We start from the raw sequence: 21,920 nt of genomic DNA, 5'->3' as shown, positions 1-21,920 counted from the left end.
TAAAAAAACATCTACTATTTAATTATATTAGACACCTTAAACTCCAAAATTCAAAAGACCAGTTACTATGGACATATTTATTGACCACAACAAACTTCCTTCGTGTACGTATATAAATGGTTTGTTTAATACAGTTTTAAGTTTAACGATAGTTAGATCCTCAAGTTAAGTTGAAAATGCATGTACGATGTACATGTCCAGTGATTTATATAAGGGTTATGGCATTTTTTACTTAAGATTTCACTCTTTCACTATAAACCTAGTCATCACAATTCCTAATTTTTTTCCCAGATACGCATGAAAGTTGTTAATTTCGTTATTTTGATATATCGCCTTTCAGATTGGCTAAAGTCACTTGTGAAACAGAGTATTGTTAACCTACCCCAAACTTAATGTTTTTGGTCATAAAAAGGGACACAGCAGTCAACATTGTGTTATTATCGTATACACTTAAAAAAATAAACCAATATTTAAGTAACACAATGATGGGATGAATAAGTACAGAGCCACGTCAATTAGACAAATCATGTTAGTAAAAATTAAAGACAAGAATACAAACGTTTTCATGGCACAAGAACGAGAAACCACGTCAAATGTAACACAGAAACACGAAAAGGCTTATAGGCAATGCATATTAGCTAAAATGAAATTGAAGAATACTCAAACTATCATAAATAATAACACAAAACGGGATGTATAAGTACAGAGCCTTGTCAAATGGATACCAGAAAAAACCCAAACAAAACAGTAACAGTAATATTAAGAAAGACAAATACAAGAATACTATAGGGCAATTAAAACGCCAGACTCACGTTTCGTCTTCAAAAGACTCATCAGTGAAGCTCGAATCCAAAAAGGTTGAATAGACCGAATAAAGTATGAAGTTGATTTAATTGATTTAGTTCCTTCATTTCTTATATTTTTCTATGGAAAGCAAACAAACAAGAGGCAAATGAATGTGCAATAATAGAAAAAGAATTATGTTAAACTAATGAAGCTTAGTGAGTGCATTCACATTTTCACTGGGGAAATAAATAAACCACCCCAAGAAATAATATTCTGTCGATAACAAAATGTTGCATTATTGTATTGAGGTAAATAAGTTCTAAGAGGCGTAGCTCCTAGAAAAAAATCCCTAAATTCTAATTTCTACATAGAATGCCATAATTATTTACAAAGTGTCATGATATTGTGTTCTGTGGTTACAGAGGATTTGTTATCACAAGAACAGGAGTGAGTCTGACGGACGGTCAGACGGTCAAAATCATTATAACCTTCACAACTTTGTTGCGTGGGGTGTAATAAAACCTCATAAAATCGCAGTATTAAACCCCCGCATAGATCAAAGGAAAAAGTATAGATCGTGAAACTATTATTGTTATTCTTCTTTAACATTTTTGATAAATATTGTGACATCATAATTAATTCGACATCGATTTGATGGTAACATTTAAATCAGTATTTATCTTTCAATTTCTCACAGGTATTCATATTATTCATAGCACTTGACAAAAAGGGCATCATTATCAATTAATACAGATTGTTGTTAATTTAAAGTAGTTGGCAAATATTCACATAATGCAGTTGATTAGCTGTATAAACACGAAAAGGCTTGTTAATACCTTTATTCTAAAATTGATATTTACAGCTTCACACGTCATGATTTGTATTGGCTTTTTTTTTAACGATGTATTAAAGTTTTCAATGAACTAGTTGTTATAATTCGAATGATAAAGAGAAAAAAAATACGGATGTTCTCATATTTGTTTTTTACTGCTGCTCAAAGTGTTTTTGATATGATTTTCAACGACGAACTAATCAAACATTACTTTATAATATTTTCAATAGGTGTAGTTGTTCAACCAATAGAAGCCATAGATTTCAAACAGGAAACTTTTATATTTTTCACCGATTACAAAATAACAACCAATGATTCCATTCTGTTAAATGAAGTGAGATCTGCACAAGCATGTGGCTCAGTTTGTTTGACCACATCTGACTGTTGTGCTGTTTCCTATATCAGTAATACCAGGGAATGCTATCTGGATACTTCGGGTTCGAGTAGTTCACAAAAGGTCCCGTATGTAGGATCAATGGTCATGATAAGACATATGTATGGTAGGTATATTTGTAAACCTATATAAAGATAAATTCATCATAGATGTTATTTAAAAATTACACAAAAATTTGAAAAAAGATAAGGCTTTTCTACCCCAGGAATAGATTACCTTTTAGTTAGCTGTTTTTGGCAAAACTTTTAGGATTTTTTGGTCCTCAATGCTCTTCATCTTTGAACGCTTTTTGGCCTTTTAAATATTTTATGATTTGAGCGTCACTGATGAGTCTTTTGTAGACGAAACGCGCGTCTGGTGTAAATATAAAATTTTAATCCTGGTATCTATGATGAGTTTATTTGAATATTTAGTATGTTTTTATATGATTTAATTGTTCCATATAAGAGGCAATACAATTGAAATCTTTTATCACATGCTATCTCATCTTTATTTAATTTCTACAAGCAACGGTTCGTTTTAGATATTTACTAGAAAAACTTTTTTTATTATATCATTCCGTGTAATCTACAACTGATCGTTCATATTAAATACCGTTCAAGCGTTTCTTTTTTATTATGATTAATCGCACGGAAGAACGTTGCGCACGATGTTCCTACAACACGACGTTACACCAACATGACGTCAAAGAGGGTTTTCTGAAATTTTTGATGTACATTTATTCAATTAGCAAGTTTCATTTGCTTTTTGTCAAAGTATGTAGGTGGTTGATTCCAAATCCATCTCTATTGATTTTGCGATGTCTATTTACCACAGGCACTTGTCTCAGATTTTTTTCCCCCTATATACCTTATTATAACACAAGGTACTTAACTTGCATTTTAGAAAAATGTTGGGTGGTGACAAAGTTCCGTTATATGCCGCCTTATAGGCTGTTAATCCCACTAAAGCTTGTTTTATCGTAAATCTAAATTGATTTATCTTTACAATGGTGTATAACATGCTTACATTTATTGTCGGAATCATCCGTAGCAATCCTACCAAAGTATGTCAATCGTTATAATTTTGCAAACCGCTGAAGAATTGGCAATAATCGCGTCATGCTCCTTGTATATCTCGGTTTCCGATTGGTCAATTCTATGGGAAAACCTAAATGATTCTCGGAGTTATCTGATCTTGTTTCATTTCATACGTAAAGTCAAGAGAGAGTGTGAAAGACATTGACGTCATGGGAAAATTTGTAACTTATTAGACATACCACAAACAACACTTGTTAGATTTTTTCACGGTATATCATACAATTTTACTAACTGTATGATAAGTTCTATTCATACGAAAACTAACAAGTTTTTTTAAAACGATTTTTTGACATACTTTGGGAGGATTGCTACGGATGATTCCGACAACAAATGTAGGCATGTTATACACCATTGTATAGATAAATCAATTTAGATTTACGATATAACAAGCTTTAGTGGGGTTGACAGCCTATACAGCGGCATATAACGGAACTTCGTCACCACCTAACATTTTTCTAAAATGCAAGTTAAGTACCTTGTGTTATAATAAGGTATATAGGAAAAAAAAATTCTGAGACAAGTGCCTGTGCTATTTACCATGAATTTATTTAGCCAAGTTGTGGAAATCGATTAAATAATTATTACCCTTAATTCACCTTAAAATGTTGAATTGTCGTAAGAAATGAACTTGAAGGAAAGAAAAATGGGACAGAAGTATCCGTTTTTTTAATAACTGAATTATAACAAAACTTTAATCGCAGGCTTCTAAAATTGTATGGTGCATATCATCTGTCATTGTAAATTTTTCATATCTTGGTTCAACCCTAATACAAATATATCCGACACTCTGCAAGTAAATAAAAATATATTTACCCTTGATTAATTTGAATTGAATTTTATTAAAAATTTGCTAGACACATAACGTGTCGAAATACAACCATTTCATAAAATTACTATAACCCGATCTTGATAATTATTTTCTCTGTCATTTGAAGTTGCTTTCTTTTAAAATGTACTTATCTTCCCCCGAATTGTCCATATAATACGAGGTTGCATTAATTAAATGAAACTGTTTTTGTCGCTGTTTCAGATAAGTCTTTCAGTTACCTCCGTTTCATGCACAACACGCACCAACATGGTTTTTTTTCGACAACCAGCATTTTTTTTAAATTTCACCACGCGATTCGTTTTAAGTATCAGGACTATAAAAAGGAGCACATTTTGCACATGTAACATCGAAAAAAAACGTTTATTTGGATTTTACGACGTTTTTCGACGTTTGGACAAAATGGTCACCGTTTTGTTATGTTTCGCAGCATTTTATTCCTAGAAGAACCAAACATGCAGTTAATAAAATAAGAATCTAGACTTTATGTTCTTTTCGTGTATCTAAACTTTGTTTTGGTAAATTATAAATTACTTATTGATATATCAGGTGAAAAACCCGCATTATTCGCTTGGACAAATGAAATATCAACTTGGACAAAATGGCTACCGCTTGAAAAACGACTGTGTAGAGATGGTTTTATAGAATCTTCATTTTTTGAACTCACGAACAATGAGGCAAATGGTTGTTCTTTCAGTAGATGTTATAATCATTCACATAAATATACCTTTTTAGCTATGTCTACTTATAAAACCACGTTTCAGCCGTTAATTCAACCAAAAACGTCATTGGACATTTTTCTTATTCAAGCTTAATTTGCAGCCACCGAGTCAAATGAAATTCGACAAAATAACGGCTTCAATTTAACCAAGAACTGACACACTTCGTTGCTTCTGTCAAGTTTCGGGAAGATCAGAGAATGAGAAACATGATCACTATACATAAGAGATAAAACAGTTGTTAAAAAATGTAACGTTGGACATCCGTTTTTTTACATAGTTTTGTTGTTTTAATCCTCAAATATACTTGATATTACTAAGCATATGACCAAGAGCTATAAGAACACAAAGGCAAACATATACTGAATTAGTTTTTATAGTGGCTACTGTTTGTTTACATTTTGTTTTGGGGAGGAAATTTCGAAGATTCTGTTTTAAATCATAGGGGTTGTCAGGAACAGCGTACGTGACGTTAAGACGTCCCGCCGAAAGTGACGTTTTGCAGAAATTCGAACGCTTTCACGTCGCGCTAGTAGTTAGCGCCCTTGAAACTGTATCGGATGCCCTTAATGAATATTACTTTTACGGTTTAATCTGTTTTGGTGGTATCCATTTGACGTGGCGCTCTACTTCTGCATCTCGTCATTGTGTTATTGTTCTATGATAATTTTTGTATTCTTGTCTTTCATTTTTGTCATGTGGATAAGATAAGAAAATGCCTGTACCAAGTCTGGACTATGACAGTTGTTGTCTATTCATTTGATGTGTTTGAGCTTTTGATTTTACAATCTTATAAGGGACTTTCCGTTTTTAATTTTGCTCGGAGTTCAGTATTTTTGTGATTTGACCTTTTAAGTGATAAATTGATTGGTCGATTGACTATTGGTTGCTTAACAATTTATCAACTCTTATCCCACAAAATAAAATATAGCTGGCAGCTCTCATGTGCTCTAGAATAGTTAGCAGATTCTGCTCCGCTTGATACATTCGTCGTGTGAGTACGAATTAGGTGATATATATATATATATCAATAAGTGATGTGAGCACCGTAACAACCCGACAAAAGAGCAGATAACAGCCGAAGGCAACCAATGGGTCTTGAACGCAGCGTGAAAATTCCGCACAGGGAGGTGGTCATCAGCTGGTCCCTAAATAAAATTGTGTGCTAGTTCAGTGAAAATGTACGTCACACCAAACCCCAAAACATATAAATAAACTTAAATTAAAATACAAACAAGACTAACAAAGGCAAGAGGCTCCTGACTTGGGACAGACGCAAACATGCGGCGGGGTTAAACTTTTTTTGTGAGATCTCAACCCTCTCCTTATACCTTTAGCCCATGTAGAATAAAGAAACCCATAGCAATACGCACAGTAAAACTCAGTTAAAAAGAAATCCGAGTCCAATGTCAGAATAGTTAACAAAAGAAACTAAGCAAAATGACAATGATGCATTAACCAACAAAGGTCTACTAGCAGTTACTGATATGCCAGCTCCAGACCTCAATTAAACTGATTGAAAGATTATGTCTTCTTCATATGAAAATCAAGTACAATCCCCCCGCGAGGGGTTTAGTATCATACCATCATAGAATATATGAGAAGAACATAACCCGTATCATGCCAACAACTGGTTTCAGAATAAATGTGTTTATCTCCGATGCAAAGACCCTATAAGTGAATCAATATTTATACCAAAATATACAATCCTTGATATTTGTATATCCATTCCGAATAAGTCTGTTTAAAGGTTTGGTAAGCGTTTGAGGTGAAGTTGACATTTTTGTGCTTTGTAAAGATTATTACCATAAAAGATTGGATGTGAAATACCTGAACATACTAGATGTCTGCATGTTGATTTATATTTACGTATGATGTCCTTGTACCGATGATAAAATTAAGTAAATGTTTAGACTAATTTATGATGATTAATTCATCTTTTTTTCATTACAATCCAGCTGTCCCTGACGGAAATGATCCAGTTCTACCCACTGTCGGTGGAACTGTTCCTGGCGGAAATAATACAGTTCTACCAACAGACTGCGAAGATGCCTCTGGTGGAAATGGTATATACACGATATATCCAAGTACCGGAAATGACTTCTATGTGTATTGTGAACTTGGATCAGATAATCAATACTGGACTGTAAGTTTGATATTTTACATCCAATCAAACTGATTGTACTACATATACATTTTCTCCCGTCATTATTTGTATTATTATGGGGTTTCATATTGGAAAAAAATACACTTTCTCTATAGAAAGTTACATATAACTTTATTGTTAAATGCAATTTAAAGGGGTACAACACCAAATGTTTATTAATATTTGCTCAGGTAAAGAGTTTTATAATGTTCCGTTTTTTTCATTTTAGGCATATTTTATTATAATCGCCTGCTGCATAAACGCTTAATTGTCCAGTAAAGCAATTAAAGTGCCCACACTATTACATAGTCTCATTTAACGGTGAAAATACAAAATCTCGCTCTCTCTGTCTAAATTGTTTGCAAACATACTCACATAATCATTATTTTTGTTTACACAGAATAATCAAATAATTAAAAATGCAGTCCTATATTATCAAATAATCATGGAATATTTGGTCTGGTAATCGAATAATCAATATAAAAACGACCAAGTAGTCATATAAACCTAAAACCCATGAGGAGGCTCATAACTGCACGAAACAGGTATTTAGGAAACCTCAATAGACGAAACGTTGTTATAATTGTTTTGCTGGTATTCATCAAGCAAATGCAAAATTAATCATAAAATTAAAAAATATATTCGAAAAAGTATAAATCCAAAGAAATGACTACTAGTACATCATGTGCATTATAGTTAAATAAAAAAAATAAAATAAAAACAACACGTTATAGATTTCATGCATCCGAGGCGATTTTCTGGATTAGCCAAATAGTTATCAAAGGTACCAGGCTTATAATTTGATACGCCAGATTCGTTTTTTGTCTACATAAGACTCATCAATGACGCTCCGATCAAAAATTTTAGAAAGGCAAACAAGTATAAAGTTGAAGAGCATTGAGGACCCACAATTCCAAAAGGTTTTGCCAAATACGACTAAGGTAATCTATGCCTGAGATAAGAAAATCCTTAGTATTTCAATAATTCATACTTGAAAACAGTTAATTTATAAAAAAAACACACCATATACATGTACATATAATTGATATTCATGTTAACACCGAAGTGCTGACTACTGGGCTGGTGATACCCTCGGGGACGAAACGTTCACCAGCAGTGGCATCGACCCAGTGATGTAAATAGCCAACTCTGCCTATTGATTAGCAATCAAATTTGACATAAAATTGACAGAAATGATTCAGTATCGGATTTTTAACACTATGTATGTTAGTGAAACCGGAAACGATATGATCTTTAAAATGTATTATCACATATTTTGTACTGATATGTACGTTTTTGCATGGCCAATAATAGCCGGAAGTCAATGTTGGTTATCAGCCCTCGAAATCCATATCAAGCCCCCGAGTTTAACTTCCGGTTACCTGTCAATCAAAGGCTATTTGTAAACAAGTTGAACACAATGAAAAGAAATTTAGAAAGTTACAAATGTGCTGTAGATGTTGAAAAGTAGAAATCATGAACAGTGAAAATCACAAAAGTTCCCGTGAAATTTTGACGTCATGATGAAGAATTTAGAAAATATATGACGCCACACTGTAATAAGTAGCGATATAGGATTCTTCCTAAGCATTTTTTTAAAAATTTGTAATGCAACACTTTAAAGTCGTTTAATATTTTCAATTCTTAGAATTAATATATTTATTGTTACACTTTACACAAAACCTAATGTGATACTTAAATTTTTTTTTTAACTCACAGTGATACATTTATTTTTTTTGTTTGTTAAATATTTATTTTTATTTTTGATGAAATATCAAACATGATTTGATATAAGCTATTTGCATTGATTTCTCCTGCTTGAAAATCTGTGATAAATAGATTATGACATGTCATTTTCCATATGGTCCTTGGTATCAGCCCAAGACCCATATCAAGCCCTCGGGCTAAAGCCCTCTGGCTTGATATGGGAATCTAGGGCTAATACCAGGGCCATATGGAAAATGCCATGTAATAATCTATAAATATCACAATTCATTTGGTTCTATTGAATAAAACTAACAAATAATGATTTTTGTTAAATGTTTATAAAACAATTAAGCCTTTTCTTATATGATTGAATTGGAACAATACATTTGATTGGTCGATAATGTCCGTTAATACAAAAACTCGTTTCCATTATTCAATGCTATAAGGGTATTATAATAAAAATCTTAGTTATGTTTCTCACATTTTTCGTCTGTATGTGAATACTTCTAGCAAAGGAAAGGTAATAGCTAAAATTTGAAAAGAAATTCTAGACCTCGGTTAAAAGTCGAAGAATGGGGACCAGAGTCCAGGACTAATTTTATTATTATTCATGGACTGATTATTCATTGGTTTTTTTCAAAGTCAAGATATAATACTAAAAAAAATGTTTATTTTACAGGTTATTCAAAGGCGTGTGAATGGACAAACAAATTTTTACGAGACATGGCAAACGTACAAAATGGGTTTTGGCGACTTAGCAGATGAGTTTTGGTTAGGTATAATGAAATTATAATACGAAATTTGACAAATGTATCTAACTTTTAAAAATGAAGTATGTTCGTATATAAATAAGTACTTGGTACCTTATGTCATAGGGGAATTATATTCATTTCATGACAATATGCCATTAAGTGATAGGTGGTCGTTAGTTGCTGTCTGTTGTGTGTCTACCTTAGGAATAGATAACCTTAGCTGTATTTGGCAAAACTTTAGGAATTTTGGTCTTCAATGCTCTTCAACTTCGTACTTTATTTGGCCCCTTCTTTTTACTTTTTGGGAATCAAGCGTCACTGATGAGTCTTTTGTAGACTGGCGTAAATACAAAATTTAAATCCTGGTTATCTATGATGAGTTTATTTATATTGGTATTCATGCATTACTGTCATAAACCCGACAATTGATTCTCTCATATGAAATATTGTTGACATTGTCATGTTTGTGCATGTCACCTAAAATTATATGACCCATATATATATATATACTGTTTTTAGACCCTTCTACAACGAAATTTGTTTGACATGCACACGTATAAAAAATGCGGTTTTTATCCAACGCAGTCATAGGTTTGAACTTAGTTTTCAATTTAGACTCGTATATATACTATATACATATATATGGTTCATATATACTATATACATATATATGGGTCATATATACTATATACTTTATACTATATATACTTCTGATAAACTATTGTTTATTGCAACATTTAATTAAATTACGTGTTTGTATATTACCTGATTAAGAAAGTAAAAATAAAAAACTGTCAATATTAACAAAAAATGATCTTTATCACGTGGATCACTGTTTCGGAAGAAATGAATTATTTTTTTAATTTATTTTGATTTGATGAAATGCTACCTCGTTACCGGAGGCTCTAATATATTTCCCTGTTTCGGGATTCGCTGCACATTTAAAATCTTTTGAAAAAATTGTTTTAAACAAGTCAAATCGAATTAGGAACTTCGGACGAATTATCCTGGAAGTGCTAAGAGAAGAATTTCAACTATACAATTCTCAATCAACGAAGTATTTAGGATAGACAATCAAATTGAGTTACATCAGCGGTTAGTGCAAGTCTGCATGGGGCGGCGGGTGAACAGAAGAGGAGAGCATTTTATATGTCAAAGTCAGTTTATGAAAACTCCAAAGAACGATTGATAAGTGTCATGACGATGAATCTGACGCTGACAAGGAACCGAAATAATTAAGTATTGGTAAACTGAGAGATATAAGAAGGAAAAGATGAAGCTGACTAAGAGAAGAAAACCCCGTTCGTCATAGAATAAATAATAACATAAAATAAGTAACGGAATAGAAGAAGCTTGAGATGAAATGTGTTACTAAGCGGATGTGGAGAAAGCGAATAACACAGAGAGAAAAATCAAAGAACAAAAAACGAGAGAACATATTTGAAGAAAGCGAGGATAAAGTTAGAAGTACAGGTAAAGGCAAAGATACAAGTAAAGGCAAATAAACAGGGTAAAGGCAAAGAAAGATACAGGTAAAGACAAAGATACAGGTAAAGGCAAATATACAGGCAAAGACAAAGATAAAAGATGCAGTAACAGACAGTTTAGGTAATGAACTTTCTTTTTGATATATTAAACATTTAGGAGAACATTTAATAAGTTCTGATTCTTCTACAATTAGTATTGTAAGCTTTGATAGTATTGAGTTAGTCAGAGTGATGGTCAAATAGTGACACGAAACATAAAAGTAAACGCAGGCATAAGAAAAAGAAAGTAAGATCAGGGATAAAGGGTGGGCACATGATCAAGTAAAAAATTGACCTAAAGCATGAGTTTACTAACACGAAAGTTGCGAAATTTATACGCCTTGCAAGGAGTCATATTGTTTTTTAGATTTCGAAATTTTAAGGCAATGCTTAAAAAAAATAAGGGAGTAAAAGAGGGTAGATTTTTATTTTTAAACACAAATATGCTTGTGAGTATGAATAATGTGTATTGCATTTTTTATGCAGCCTTGGTAAAGTTGATTGGCAAAGATTAGAATTGATGGTCAGATGACTCGTCTGTTTTAAGAGTTGGGATATTATAAAAGAGAGTGTTCAATGGGACAGATAATTATTTTTTCAGACAAATGTTTCCACACATATTCGATAGAAAAGTTTTTTTTCCTTGTATCAAAGAAAAAAATAAAATCACAAAAAATACTGAACTCCGAAGAAAAATCAAAACGGAAGTCCGTAATCAAATGGCAAAATCAAAAGCTCAAACACAACAAACGAATGGATAACAACTGTCAAATTCCTGACTTGGTACAGATATTTTCTTATGTAGAAAATGGTGGATTAAACCTGGTTTATAGCTAGCTAAAACTCTCACTTGTATGTCAGTCGCAACAAATAAATGTAACATTACAAAAGATGAACATAGTTTAAATATTGCAAAATAGATTTGTATAGAACCCTTGTGTCACATGTTTAGGGACGATAAAGTTAAACTAAAAAATCCAGAGTGAAACTCTATTCCGCACATGTCTCGACTATAGTTAGAAACAGCTGTTAATAGCATTCGGTTAATTAAATTAAGGGTTATAGATAGTTTTTGTCATAAATTGCTTAAGGTAGAATTAAATTAAACTAAAAGTTGTGTTGGTAAAATAAGTTTCTAACCGATGGTTAAAAAATCAACACTTGTAAATATGCTAATGATAATAGAACTGCTATTTCTAGAATATTTTTTTTTATATATCATGTTTAGTTAGATGAGCTTTGAATAATTACTGTTATCATACACACAAGGAATGTATGATTTGTGACTTTAATGTAAATGATTTTGATTTATAGTGTTTTGTGGATATTCAGAGAGAAATTGCAGTCTCTGGTATACAAAACATCAGGGATGCAGAATATTAGGTTTTTTTTCAAATTTAAAAAACTTTTTTTGGCTTAGATCTTTGATATTTGAGCAAACTAATTAATTATATGGAATTTTGTTTTCGCATTGGGTATACAGCAGTTGATATTTCATATATTAAAAAAAAACCATAAACGATAGTTGGAGCTCGATATTTTACAGACTTTATCATGAAATACTTGAACACAAACTTGGAATATAAAGTTGTAAATGGTTCATTAAAAGTGACCCTTTTGTATATTCTTCAATTGTTATATGTCCACTTTGAATTGAACAGTTTGAATTCGGTTCCAAAGAGTACATAAGGTGATGAGCGAACAATTTTAGATAATTTAAGTTTCATTTTTCAAAACTGTATTACTGCAGGTATTGACACAGATTTTTAGTTGAGTTAATCAAATAATTTGACTTATCCATCAGTGAATAATCTTATTCATTTAAAAGATAGAAATTTGAATGGTTTTAAAAGGGATTTGAAGTGGACAAATTTGGGCCCATTAAAACGTTTAATCACGCTGCAAATGTTTGCACCTGTCCTAAGTCAGGAATCTGATGTACAGTAGTTGTCGTTTGTTTATGTAATATATACGTGTTTCTCGTTTCTCGTTTTGTTTATATAGATTAGACCGTTGGTTTTCCCGTTTGAATGGTTTTACACTAGTAATTTTGGGGCCCTTTATAGCTTGTTGTTCGGTGTGAGCCAAGGCTCCGTGTTGAAGGCCGTACTTTAACCTATAATGGTTTAATTTTTAAATTGTTATTTGGATGGAGAGTTGTCTCATTGGCACACACACCACATCTTCCTATATCAAATTACTCAATTCCAATTGATGCTGTTTGATTTGTTGGATAGATTGTTAGATAGTTGTAGTCTTCGGTAAAACACTAGCTCATCTAGAATGTGTTACATTTTAATAGTTAATAACAGAAAACACATTGCTACAGTAAACATTTACATTCATTGTTATGTAAATTATATTGTGTAACTTATTGTGTTGATATTGTTAGGTAAATTATTTTTGTGACTTGTGTTTCTAGATTGCTTTCCTTGCTTCTTGGTTTACCATATGATAATTGTGAGCAAAAATGCCTTTTGTATATGGGAAAATAATTATCCCAGTGGTATCGCTTTTTACGATCATGGTCTCTATTATGGCGTTAGAGCTTGGTATCGGCGTGATGAAATATTTGAGACTGATACTACCTTTAGTCGGTCAAATGGTTGGTTTCCTGGAAAAAGAGGAGTTTATCATGTTGAATTTCTTTCTTTTTCAATGGATTTGAACTTGTATATAAATCAATTTGAATTGCAGTGGTGATTTGTGTTAAATACATGTAGGACTACAGTTTGTAATTAGAAAAATATTACTGAAATGTGATAACCAGTCAACAGTGATGGATTTAACGTTGTACTGTAGATGCTGATATGCAATCGAGAAATAATATATGATGCTGCTAAGTATAATTTTGAAACTAAAGCTGTTTGTTTTCCTTGGAGTTTCCTGCAATTGATAAACAAAACAGCAGACATTTTTATATGTTACTTTTCTTTACTTTTCTTTGTTTTACTTTAATTGGTATTTTGAAATGGTCTAAGACCTATAAAGTTTGGGAAATTTTGTTTTGGTCCTATTTCTAGTATTCCGGTAACTGCAACAAGAAATTTGATAGAATATTTTCCAGCGCACAAGAAAAAATCTTTCATTTTATAGGGTAAATACGAACGTTAATTACCTTACCGAGTAGATAAAAGAGTAAACAATAAGCTTAGTAACTGTATACAAAAGCCGGTTAAAATTCGTCTTACTCTTCACAAGAATTAAGAAGAGAAAGGGATGAGGTTTCGTCGGCGTTTGATGAGGTAGCGACTTAGAATGTGATTCAACTGAAAAGAAAAAGTTGACAAAATTCTCATTTAAAACGAAATTACAAGTTTCTTAGACGATGTCTATAATTTTTTTTTATAAGTTACCTTTTTATTATTGTTTCTATGCAGAAACAAGAACATAAGTGATACATTAGTGATTTAATGCTAAGTATGCTGGTGCTTTCCGGTGGACTCAATCGGAATATCACTTATTAATTTAACAAGTACAAGGGGAGTATTTGTCAACAATACAGTTGTTTACTCATTTCTTTCTATTGATCAAATTAAGTCGCCTATTGTAATTTGATTTTTACTGCTAGATCGTTATTTCTTTCTATGGTCAGTGCATTGTCTGGTGTTCTTCTTCGACCTTTACATTTAAAAAGATAAATAATGGAAATTAACATTGCCTTGTTAAATGTGTCTTCGATTTATAAAGTAGAATTAAATTCTTAAATGAGGAAGGTCAAAAGGAGGATAATTTGCATATGAGGATGTTGGTTTACATGGTTATTACACCAATGTATGGAAGTAGAAAGCTGTTGAGTATATATTTTAAAAGAAGGGTGATCATTGTTGTATCATCTCATTTTAGATACCATGCTCAGGTGGGGTTGAAGGATTAGAAATAGTTGAATTTCAAGTTTTTTTTTAATCCGTTTGCTTAGTATTTTGTTCAGTACTAATTATTATTTTGATCAACAATTGATACATGTAGTTTAATTTTATTTTGCAGGTAAGAGTCTCTTTCCTTGGTGAGTAATGTTGACGATGTTCGGTGCTACATTTGTGTATTTCCCATCATATGAGATATTGTTTTTTGTGTGTTAAAATGAATTTACGTTCATGGTAGAAATTGCGCCTCATTGCTGCTTTGCCAGGTTTTTTTGCGCTTGAAATAACTTCTTGCCTGCAAAATTTACAAGTCATATTGTTAACTATTCTTATCTGTGGAGTATAAAGTCATTGCTCTGGACAGTTTTTCATTATTTGGTGACACTTTGGCTTGACAGCTATTTTTATCTGTGTGCCTTAATTTTTAATTTATTTCTGTTTGCTTGTCGCTTATTTGCTTACTTACAAATAATGTATATATGGTGGCGTGACTACTATTTAAATTCTTTATCCTGTTCTGTGAAAGATATTTTTATGTATGTTTTGCTTCTATATAATTTGTTGCAATAAAATTGAGTAACTTTTAATTCGTGTTGTAAGAAGCCTGATACTGTTTTATGTTTGATTACTATAACAAAAACTAAGACCACTGTTTACATTGCTAAGATCTAATCATGTATTACTCTGTTTCAGAACTCGCAGCACATATGAAGTTTATTGTAGAAATTACCCGCTCAACCGCCGTGTATAACAATGTTAACACATTATTGTCTTAATGTATTGATGAATAAATTAGTGCTTACTTAAGTGTGGCTCAAATGTGTACTTGATGTGTTCTGATTGGCTTAGTTATATATTAATTCTGATTGTTTGTCACTTATTTGATAATTAACATATTAAGGCGTGACTGCTGTATACATTATTTTACTGTTTATCGAAATATATGTGTATATCCTGTTACAATATATAATGCAGCAATTAAATTTAGTAACTCTTAATTCGTTTGTGAGAAGCCTGGTATTTAAAATTTAAAGTAAGAGATAACGGAAAGACGTGACCTTGTTTTCAAGGCTACATTTGCCCTCCTAATTAATGTTTTTATTTTAAACAAATCTTATGTATATACCTTTCTTGAGTTATATATAATATGAACTCTGTATAATATAATAAAAGAAATTACCCAGTAATGACTTAACTGCTGAAGTGGTTGTTGCATTAATGGGTTACATCACGATGAATAATATCATAAGATTACTTAAGACACGCAAACGTCATTAGTATATATATTTGACTAAAATGCCGTTTCAAAGGTGATTGATTGATTGTTAGTTGTTTAACCTGCAGTGTCAAATAGATCACCATGGTTAGGATGAGCATAAATAAATAATAAACAAAATAGGTAAGTCCTGTTATAGAAGGGGAAATTCTCGAAAATGGGGACAGTGAGATGAATCATACATTTTGGCTTGCCATAGGTAACTCACAAGACATAGTTTTTGGTGGAGTCCATGTTGCTTAGTCTGTAGTTTACTTTGTTGTGTTTTGTTCATTATTGTATGTCTGTGTCTTTTTCTTTTTTGCCATGGTGTTTATTTACGATTTATGATTAGGGGCTTTGCGTTTTGTATTTTCCTCGGAGTTCAAAATTTTTGAGATTTTACTTTTTGAATGTCCCTCTGATATCTTTCGCCCCTTTTTAATGAGTTGTTGCAATACATCTTGACATGCGAAGAGCTTGTCACTCTCTTTCCTCGAAGTGTAGGATTTCACGTGCAGATTTTGACCTGATGTGGCTGCTTATTAGTACATTCCGCACAACCAAACGTCCCCCTGACAAAGGTTTAACTGCCGGATGGAAGAGAACCTACGTGACTATATATTTATATATCTTTAATATGCCCTTTAGGTTGACTTTTCAAAGTTATACAAAGCTAACAAGCTACCAGTTGATAATAAGGTTTATCAACTTCTCCGACAAACATCCACCCGTCGTGTCACTTCTTCATTGTTCCATGCAAAGCTTCACCTGAAAATTGTAACATTTTGCTTGACCCGACACAGACGGTCCAAGCGTATACTAGCTATGTATATGTAACTAAATTATGAAGGTTCACTTTAATGATTAACGGATTTCTTTTCTGCTAGTTGCCATGCATTATTGGTGTTATCTACAGACAACGACAGACGGCATGTACAGTTTATGAACTTGTTGTAGTCTCTCCTTTACCGCCTGTGATTTTATATACTTTTTATTTAAGGTAATGAGTACATTCACATGCTGACTTCAAAAAATGATTACACCTTGAGAATCGAATTGGAAAACTTTTCGAATGAAATGAGATACGCAGAATACGATTCGTTCCAAATATTGGAAGAGCTGTCTAATTATCAATTGTCAGTCGAAGGTTACAGCGGCAATGCAGGTTCGTATTTAAAGTTTTCATTAGAATTGCTATTTAACAAGATGGTACGATTTTTCTGTTTTGATTTAATAATTCATTAATTATTTGTACAAAAGATGACCGTCTTTCAAGTTCTCATAAGTAACAATGTTACTGATACGAATACATTTTGTTTGATTACAATATGATGAATTTTAAGAATGAATTTTGATAAACGGTTTGTTAAATGTGTAGATAAAAAACTCTGATTCTTAGAACTGAATTATTCACGTGATAAACAATCTATATATGCAAATATCAATATCTCTATTTTAACCTTAACCGTTTTGGTAATACCCTAATGTCGTGGTTTTTTTACTTTGTCTATATAGTGTCTATATGTAATTTTGTTTTTCTTTGTTGACATAGTTCGTTGTTTTTATAATGATTAGGATAACAAAATTTTGACCGCTGTACCCAAATGTTTGACATTTTTACCAGATATGACTGTTTGTCTTGTTTAATGGAATTTAATGCGACTGTCATGCTACTGAGAGGTTTAAACCAGGTTTTTTCCATCATCTGGATATCACCAAAAGTAGACTAAACAGTAAAAGTAATATTCATAAAGACAAATAATAGAATTCTATAACACGTTTAGATGAGAAACAACATCAGTACCCATCTATACTTCAAGACCATCGTGTATTAATTATGAAGTTGATACGAATATTTACTAACTAGGTCTTGGTACCTTCCGATGAACCTTCTTTAGAAAAAGGACGAGACATTCTTTGACACACCCCTGGTTCATCAACTTTCTGCTCAGACACCGAATAAGTTGGGAAATGTATATCCTATATGCAGGTGAAGTTGGTATATTGCTAATAAGGTGGGGGAAATTGATAATTTCAAAATTAAAATAGTCTCGTCTGTCATAGATTGTGGTACTGAGATGACCGTGTATGTCAAATTCGAGGTATACATGGAAGTCTTTAAATGAGGCGGAGGAAGCCGTGTCTGTTGTTTCTTTAATTTCTAGTTCTGGGGGATATATAAATGGCACCCAATTAGAAAAGTTTGGATTGTTAATGAAAAGAACATCATCAATATATCTGAATGTGAAATTAAATGACCTGGCTTCTTTGATCTTCTTGTTTTTGACAAGTGTCTGAAGGAACTCCAATTCATATGAAAATTAGAAGAGATCGGCAAAGAGAGGCGCACAGTTCATTCCCATGGGAATGCCGACAATTTTTTGAAAAAGTCTACCTCCAATTAAAACAAATTTGTTGTCAATAAAAAATCCAGCATACTGATCAATTGGTCCTCTGTGTTTTAGCGTTTTGTGCACTATTTACAAAATAAGCCGTATGGTATCCCAAATTATTTTTGATGTTTTAAGGCATTGTGGATTATTTCTTTTTTGACGATTTTTCATTTTGACATGGGAAATGGTGGTATACAGGGTTGACAAATCAAAATTTTTGATGGGCTTATTACAAAAAAGATCGTGGTGGAGGTTTTTTTTTAGAATCCACATAGGGTTAATACAACTACGCGAGTAAACAGTTTCACAGTATTTCTGAACGCCCCCTTTCACTGCGGACAGAATTTATGTCAATCTAAAGGACAATTCTCATGTCGAACATGCAGATGAGCTGACAATGTATTGTTGTTTGTAGGAATTCTGTGAAGCTCAGGTATCCATTAAAACAAGGAAAGTCCTCCGAATTGTGTGTTCAATGCCATGTTCATTGAAGTCATGAAGGACTTATGATTCGCCCAAATCTAATCCTTGTCAAATGATATCTTTTTGTATATGGAATTACTTGAGTGCTCATTTATTCGTAATTCTTTTACAGGACACTCTTAGTAGTGTGATTTACACACAAAGACAATATTATTGGAAGCTTTGTTCGTAGGAACAACAACATACATACCGGTATCATGAAGAGATAATAGACATTTAACAGCCTTTGTTCCGGAAAACGGACTTTTTTTGTTTTGACCAATTCTGACAAATGGTCAGTTCAACTTCTTTTTGTTAAGCCCAGGCTCTGGGGTAGTCCTCAATTAAATCCATACTTATTTTGAAGTTATGGTTTGATGTGTTGGGGTTTCCTAAACTTAAGACCATGAGAAGTTACTTTTCGGAGATTTTCATGATGAATTATGACCGAGGTGGTAAGGACAAATAATCTGTATCGAAATGAGATGTACAAATGCTTATAAATCTGCTTACCAAATATCACAATATTTAACAAATTAATGACGCCGACGCCGGAAACTGCACAACCTAAGTCTTTCTATTTGCTCAGTAGATTCTCCTTAAGAATTTTAACCATGCAATATAATTCAATTGATTCTTCGTATTCGTAAACAAATGATAAGCTATGGCCTACACAGTCGTGTTCTATGAACATAAGCTCATCACAGATACATGGATTGAAATTTTATATTTACGCCAGACACGCGTTTCGTCTACAAAAGACTCATCAGTGACGCTCGAATCAAAGAATGTTAAAAAGGCCAAATAAAGTACGAAGTTGAAGAGCATTTAGGACCAAAATTCCTAAATGTTTTGTCAAATACATCTAAGGTAATCTATTCCTGAGGTAGAAAAGCCTTAGTATTTTAAAAATTCAAAGTTTTGTTAACAGTTCGTTTATAATTATGAACATATCAATGATAGCTCAAGTCAACACAGAAGTGCTGACTACTGGGCTGGTTATACCCGCGGGGAATTAAAACTCAACCAGCAGTGGCATCGACCCAGTGGTTGTAAATAAACTCTTCATAGATAACAAAATGAATACAATGTATATTGGATCATGCAAACACACCTGCTATTTGACAAAATCTAGTCTCTCTCTTTTATTGATTTAACAATAAAACTAGATTTGAACCATAATTTTAATAATCTTGATTGAATAACCATAAAAAAAAAGATTTGTTGGTGATGGCATGTTATTAAGTGCCATAGATGGGGCAATGATCTTGTTCATACTATATGAGGAGTTAAATTCCTTGGCGTATGATGGTATAACCAACATCTTCATTAAAGGTAGCTAGTTACATGTGAAAACAATTTTATTTAAGATGTTCTACTCTCTATTAATAAAATCTCATCAATAGTTTCTGTTTAATTCCTCACAAAAAAAAACAGATTGGAATCATGATTTAAATATTCATAGTTGAACAACTTATTCTAACATCAAAAATTGTGGATCTATTTTCAGGTGATAGTTTAGACTTCCATAACGGCATGCCATTCAGTACCAAAGATCGAGACAATGATCCTTCTCCCAATGACTGTGCAGTTGTATACCTTGGCGCCTGGTGGTATAACAACTGTCATCATTCTAATTTAAATGGCAAATATTTATCCGGATCTCATATCTCTCTGGCAGATGGAATTGAATGGTTTACATGGACAGGACACCACTATTCATTAAAATCGTCCAAAATGATGATTAGAAGGGAGACAATTGTATCAATTGGTAGGTGTAACAATTATACTTTATTATAGTATTCGTTTCGTATGTACAAATCTGTTATTTGTGTTTAACACTTCAATCATAGAGTATTAAAAATGGCACCCTCCATGTAGTCACACATTAAACGTTCTTTTGAAAGGTTTAACTAATTGATCTAATTAGAATCGAGTATAATTGCATAAATCATTTCATAGTGCATTTTTCGACTCCTGAATTGCAAAAATTGAAACAATATGCCTATGAGAATTATATTCAATCTATTGGCAATTGAATAGGAAAATATACCTGATCTTTTTATCTATAATATATTTTTGGTTTTCACTGAATGTCAATCAAATGTAGAAATTCAAGTACAAGTTTTGTTATTTTTTCTTGATAACTTAACTATGGCTTGTCCTAATAATTTTGATTTTATTTTGCAGGTTAGAGACTCGTTTCAGTAGGTATTCTTCACATTATTCGGGTTGACTGTTCGAGTTCAAAATTGGTGTTGTTTCTTCCTTGCTTGCAATGATTATTTAGTTTTTGCTTGATACTACATCTTGCAGGTTTATTTGAAGTTATATTGCCTAATACTTTTCATCTGTATAGTTAAGTCTATGTTTAGTACATTTGGCGGCTAGTTTCAATCGGTATATGCCCTGTTTAGCTTACATTTTACTATATACTTATTGTTAATGGCTGGTCGCTTGTTTGCTGAATTTGCTGATTACATAATTTTGGTATGACTGCTAATTATTTTTTTCTATCATGTTCTATGAAATATTTTTGCTTGCATGTTATTTTTAATATATCAAGAATACACTATGTCGTGATAATATTGAGCTACGTTTGTTATTGGATTCGCGGCACATTTGAACTTTATTGTTGAAAACATTAGTTATTCAACAACCCTACCGCCACTAACAACTATTATAATATTAATTAACATCAATCTTATGAATTTATTAATAAAGTAGTGTTAACCTTAGTGTGGCTAGTTTAAGTGATTATTTAATCTGTTTGGCTTAATTATAGATCTATGTCGGATGTCTTGTCGCTTATTCGCATATCAACATAATTTGACATGAATGCTAGTCAAAATTTTCATCATGTACAATAAAATACATTTCTTTGAACGCTTGTGTCTATTAGCTATAGTGGGGTTTACTTCAATTGAGCTACTTTGAATTCGTTTGTCAAAAGCCTTGGAATTATAGTTTAAATGAGAGACAATGGAAACTTCGTACTTTATTTGGCCTTTTTAACTTTTTTGGATTCGAGCGTCACTGATGAGTCGTTTGTAGACGAAACGGGCGTATATATAAAATTTAGTCCTGGTATCTATGCTGAGTTTATCTATGCACTTGTTCGAAAATCAATATTTGCTCTCGTTGATCCCATTTTTTTGATAAACAAGACAACGA

At 32.3% G+C, this 21,920-nt stretch overlaps 1 protein-coding gene across 1 annotated transcript; it reads left to right on the top strand.

The window, feature by feature from the left end:
* Positions 1 to 1,725: 1,725 nt before the first annotated feature.
* LOC134719529 (techylectin-5B-like) lies at positions 1,726 to 21,523 on the top strand. The gene is made up of 6 exons (XM_063582522.1): positions 1,726 to 2,118; positions 6,595 to 6,782; positions 9,169 to 9,265; positions 16,892 to 17,056; positions 20,257 to 20,517; positions 20,937 to 21,523. Exons 1-6 carry the CDS (start codon positions 1,728 to 1,730, stop codon positions 20,939 to 20,941), a joined length of 1,107 nt encoding a protein of 368 aa, XP_063438592.1. The 5' UTR covers positions 1,726 to 1,727; the 3' UTR covers positions 20,942 to 21,523.
* The last annotated feature ends 397 nt before the right edge of the window (positions 21,524 to 21,920 follow it).

The sequence above is a fragment of the Mytilus trossulus genome, chromosome 5 (genome assembly GCF_036588685.1).
Source record: "Mytilus trossulus isolate FHL-02 chromosome 5, PNRI_Mtr1.1.1.hap1, whole genome shotgun sequence".
NCBI classification, from domain to species: domain Eukaryota; kingdom Metazoa; phylum Mollusca; class Bivalvia; order Mytilida; family Mytilidae; genus Mytilus; species Mytilus trossulus.
This window is presented reverse-complemented; position numbering and strand designations above follow the sequence as displayed.